Source organism: Charadrius vociferus, unplaced genomic scaffold (assembly GCF_000708025.1).
Source record: "Charadrius vociferus isolate BGI_N301 unplaced genomic scaffold, ASM70802v2 scaffold434, whole genome shotgun sequence".
NCBI classification, from domain to species: domain Eukaryota; kingdom Metazoa; phylum Chordata; class Aves; order Charadriiformes; family Charadriidae; genus Charadrius; species Charadrius vociferus.
Window position 1 is genome coordinate 140,026 of NW_009648154.1, and position 5,462 is coordinate 145,487.

The following is a 5,462-nucleotide window of genomic DNA, read 5'->3' on the forward strand; positions in this document are numbered from 1 at the left end:
AGCTGTTACAACTGAACCAGGATTCGACAGTAAAATTTTATCCAACTGTGATGTTTTCAAGATTTTCAGGTTTTGACTGAAAATCGTTCAGTGAAAAGGACTCGCCTGCCAGGCAACCAGACCTGAGTGACACCTGTACCAGTGCTGCAACTGCTGTGCTGTTGTCAAACTTGACTCAAAAAGCAGCGCTCAGCCAGTAAGTAACCAGTCAGGATTCAAACCGATGCCAGTGCCACTGGTCTACCAGCCTAGCCTTAAACATTTATTGAAGGGAACAGGAAATACTAATGCCATGAATCAGAAAAAAAACGAGGCTTTTCAGGAAAGAGAAGGGAAGATCAATCCGGACACTAGTAAAGAGCACTAATTTCATTAAAGGATTATCCTTTAGAGAGGATTTTCTCTTTTACAAGGTTGAAAAACTTCCCCATCTTTGCTTAAGCTCTACGGGGAGCACCCAAAAGAGCCCAGCGCTGGAGAGCCCTCTGCGCTCCGCGGGGAGCAGGAGAGGGGCTCTTCCAGGGCCCGGACTCTGGGCACCCGTGTTCAGCCCCATCTCCGACCCCCGCCACGCACCTACCGGCTGCAGGGGAACTTGGAAGATGTTGAGGCTTTAATTCTGCTCCCCCCACTTCCAGTTCAGCAAAGTGCTTAAGCTCATCATCTTCCCACTTTGACAGTGTATTTTAATACACAGCATTGGCACTAGTTTAACAACTTTATCTTTCATTGGCATAACTGCAATGGATAATCAGCCATGACAAGAAAATGCCTAAAGCACTTCTGAGGCTTTAGGTTTGGGCTTCCAACCAAAAGAACATGGACACGATATTTTGTGTAACTAATTTCTTTAATGGCATAAAAAAATTAAAACTTTTCCTGCACATAAGACAAAAAAGCCAGTACTCTATATGTTTTGACAAAGTATTCTGAACACACAGATATCACAAAATAAGTTATTTTCTAAACTGGTTTTATAAAAATATATAGATGTAGATATGGATTTACATAAACAGAATCTGATTCGAAAGTCTAAATGCCCCAAGATGTTCCCATCAAAACTTTGGATATACTTTCACATCTAAATAACACGCTGTCTAGGGATGCTGCAAATGCTGTTATAGCTGGGGAAAAAATTATTATTGCTCCTATGAAAACAAAGTTGCTTATTTTCTACTGTCAAGAATTTTCAATGTCATGTTCTAAGTTCTTTCTCAGGACATGACAAGCCTGTAAATTTAATAAAGCATTCTGCCCCTCAGGTGTCACAGCTCTATCTTCTGTCTTCACGCAAGACAGAATGAGCATAAATGTGCCCAGAATGCTGCTAACGAAAGGAAAAAGGTGGATGTATCTGGACAGAAGAGGCCTAACTTCTTCAGTCTCCAAGCTCACAAGAGATAGAGAGATCATTTGCTTCCTTTTCTGAACTTAATTTGGTATTTGGGGGCAATGGGTTTGTTTACCCTCATGTGCAGACTTCCCAGCCTGTGAGTGGGAGAATGTGACAGATCCACAGTGACACAGAGGTGCACAGGTTGCACCGGTACCGTCTGTCTGAGAAGCACAATGCGTAAAAAGCATGAACACTAATTTCCTACCTGGGTTGAAGCAGGCCCCGAATCTTATTGCTCACTTCCTTTGTAAATTCAAAAATCTCAGAAGAATTTCCTATAACATCAATGTGAGTATCATAAGGAATGATCAAAACATCAGAGTAATGGGGTTTTAGACTTTCACACACCCATTTATATCTCTGCTTTTCATCTCCTGTTTGCTCCTCAAAGTAGATCCTTTCTTTACACAAAACATTATGGAGCTTTAGAGACCAATTTTCAATTTTCTCTTTGACTCTTAATACCTGTTCAGCACCAGCTCTACCTCCAGCATTCTCAATATATACTGTTGTTATATCACCATCAGGGATGTCCGAAATTATTACATCATCATTTACTAGGAACGTCCTGGGAAAAAAGTACTTCATGTAGTGATATATATCTGTGTCAAGAACAACCACTTGTTTTTCCCCATCTGCACCATGAACAAAATTACTCGTCTCCGTGGTAAGTCTGTGTTGCTGTGGCACCCTCCTTGGTCTCTGATGGGACTTACTGTCTTCTCTTTTGTCCTTCTCCGAAAGGGATTTTGCTTTTAGTAAGAGAAAGTCTCTCAGCAATTTGATTGCTGGAAACGATCCTTGAACACAAATATGCCCATTGGATTGCAAAGGACCAAAGCTCAAAGCTGTGCTCTTCTTTTTAAGTTCTTGTATCAGGTCTTCTAAAACAAATTGATCTTTGAAAATAGACATATTGAGGACAGATGTGACAGAACTGAAGACCTAGAATTATGAATTAGAGAAGTTGAGTAACAGTTGACATAGCAATGGAAGTACAACCAGATAGCTTATAAACGCGCTTACGTTTTCACAGTAACGGGTTACTTTCAGCGGATAGTATCTGGACAACCTCTTGTCTTCTAGTCGATGTTCATCCTTCTTTAGAACACTCTCTACAACTAAAGAGAAAGCCAGATTCACTTCTTGCACAGTAAGATAATGCGCCATTGCCAGTCTGATGGTGGAACACTTCACAGGTGGTTTTCTCTTGATGCTTTCCCAAACAATTTCCCATACATACACGCAAGTGATTCAATACTCTTGCCTAATATTTTATGTAAAAGTCAAAATTGTTGAGAGAGAGACAGAAGCCTGTCATCTTAGAATATTAATTGGCAGAGATTTATTCTCAAAGGCCTGACTGCAAAAATCATATCTGTTATGCATGATATAAATTTATTCCTAAAAACAGACATAACAAATGCTTTGCACAAAGCCTGTTCAGAGTCATGTCTTCACTGAACAGAAATCCCAGAACCCCAGACTGGTGGGGTGGGAAGAGCCCTCTGGAGCTCCCCCAGTGCCCCCCCCTGCCAGAGCAGGGGCGCCTCCAGCAGTGGCACAGGACGGCGTCCAGGCGGGGTTGGGATGGCTCCAGAGGGGGAGACTCCCCCACCTCTCTGGGCAGCCTCTGCCACTGCTCTGCCGCCCTCACAGCAGAGAAGGCCCTCCTCAGGTGGAGATGGAACTGCCTATGGTCACGTTTGTGCCCGTTCCCTCTTGTCCTGTCACTGGGCACCACTGGAAACAGACTGTTCCCATCCCCCCGGCACCCTACCTTGAAGGATTGATCAGCATTGATGAGATCCCCCCTCAGTCTTCTCTTCTCCAGACTGAACAGCCCCACGTCCCTCAGCCTTTCCTCAGCAGAGAGATGCTCCAGTCCCCTCAGCATCTCTGTAGCCCTTTGCTGGACCCTCTCCAGCAGTTCCCTGTCCTTCCTGACCCGGGGAGCCCCGAACTGGACACAGTGCTCCAGACGCTGCCTCACCAGGGCAGAGTAGAGGGGAATATAAAGAGGGAAATAAAAATCTAGAACTTTGACTGACTAAAAGAGAGGTATTAGTCTCCCAGTTCTATAAAATCCTCATGCCAGTAAACAATTTTAAATCATTTAGTTTAGGGTTAACATTCTAGGGCTAATTCTTTGGGGGATGGCTACATTTCGTGTGTTAATCTAAATACCTTCTTGATCTTCAAAAGTTACAAATGCAACTCCTTTTTTCATTGTTGGATACACTACTTCTTCCACATCTCCCCCGTTATTCTTCGACATTTGGAAGTGAATCATCAGTATATCCGCCATGACATCATCGTGCAGAAGGCCATCTGGAACACCAGCGATGACAACTGTCCTTGCTGATTTAGCAGCTTGTCCTGTTGCCTGTGTACAGAGACATGGCACACTGTAAATGCAAGGAGCACCCGTGAGCTCCCGTAGAGGTTACCCCGATTCACCCGTGAGCTCCCGTAGAGGTTACCCCGATTCACCCTAATCGCTGAAGTGACTCCCCTTCCCTTTGCACAGACAACACGCGCATGTAGTAAGTAATTAAGAAGGCTGCTGAATCAGATTTCCGTGACTGCCTTGGCTCCCTCAGGCACCACTCCATTACCCTGCAGTAAAAAATAGCCTGGCTCTTAAGTGCAATTTACACCCTCTCGGTATCTTCTTTCCTTAAAGCAGTAAAAATTACATCTAAATTTAACAGCTTCTCAAATGAAAGGTCCAGCGTCACACTGATAAGGTTGTTTCTTCCGATTCTAATATTCAAAATCTGAAGAGAAGGAAAAACTGTAATTGCATGTACTGTTCAGTAAGGATTGTCTTTTCAGAGCGGAAGGGTCAGATTCAGACTGTCCTTTCTTGTTAAATTGATGAGAGCTGGGATCTAGGGTTGTGCTCTGACTCATCTCTCTCCGCTTAGTGAATGGATAACCTTGTTAAATTGGAAGAACATAATCCCAGTCATCTGAGACTCGCAGTGCGTGTAACAACTAACTACACACATGATTTTCATCAGAGCCAAACCTCCCAATGCTGCAAACATGAAATCCATCCTAAATAGGATTTGCATCCATGTCTTGTTAAGAAAAGCGTATTTTCTTTCCATTCTTATTACACAGACATAAACAGTAATATTTCACTGGGAATATCACAGCAAAATTACTGTGAATGGTGGAACACAGAGTAAATTTTGTAACAGTTCATTGACTTTTTGGAGGAAAGAAAATAATTTAGTATGTCTGCATGGCAGCGCTCACGGGAACAAACTGTCAGTAACAGAGCAACTGTACTGGAGGTCAGTCACTCCATCTACATTCTTTAGACTTCTCTTACAAAGTTTCTTCTGGACCTGGGGTGCATAAAACATTAGGGCCAGCACAGCAGTTACAAAGCCTGCAGAATGTGCTGCTGGGGGTGAATGCTTCGTCAACGTGCATCTAAAGCCTTGTGGACCACCACCGCTGTGTTTCTGAAGGGAGCGAGGAGGCAGATTCAATTCGATTGTGCCACCATGCAAGCTTTTAATTCATAAAGAGATGAGGCCTTTTATTATCACCCATCAAATTTAAAGAGTCAGGAGCTTTAATTATATTAGGCAATCACGTTGGTGGCAACGCTTGTGCGAAAACAAGTTTCTGTGCTAATGAGGCAACATGAAGAGAATGTAAAGAGGGTGCTCCCAAGATTGACAAGAGCTTCACGCAGGATTTTTTCTCAGGCTTCGCACAGCCCATGCACAAACGGAAGCACTCCGCTGCCAGACAGCATCTCGCACCTTGCCAGCTGGTATTTTGGAACAACGCTCATGCCTACTATTGGGGTTAGAACAAAAAAAAAAAAAAAAAACAAAACCCAAGCATGAAGATACAGTTCTTTTGTACTAAATCGCTGCCGAGACAAGCCTGCGTTTGTGGCTGTTGGCAGGCGGGACTGTGGCACTGCTGGAGGTACCGCGGGGACATGGACATGGGCGGGCGCAGAGGGGAGCGCAGCACGGCGATGCTGGGCCCTGGTAAGTGTGGGATACAGAATTACAGAACCCCAGACTGGTGGGGT

The 5,462-nt window shown here is 43.9% G+C and overlaps 1 protein-coding gene across 1 annotated transcript; it reads right to left on the bottom strand.

Annotated features, from left to right (window-relative positions):
- Positions 1-1,601: 1,601 nt before the first annotated feature.
- RBM43 (RNA binding motif protein 43) lies at positions 1,602-4,766 on the bottom strand (the record flags this gene model as incomplete). Its single annotated transcript, XM_009884029.1, has 4 exons — positions 4,731-4,766; positions 3,584-3,782; positions 2,423-2,517; positions 1,602-2,341 (listed from the first exon to the last, which is right to left on the bottom strand). Coding segments are annotated over exons 1-4 (1,070 nt in total), but the record flags the coding sequence as incomplete, so codon positions are not given.
- Positions 4,767-5,462: the final 696 nt, after the last annotated feature.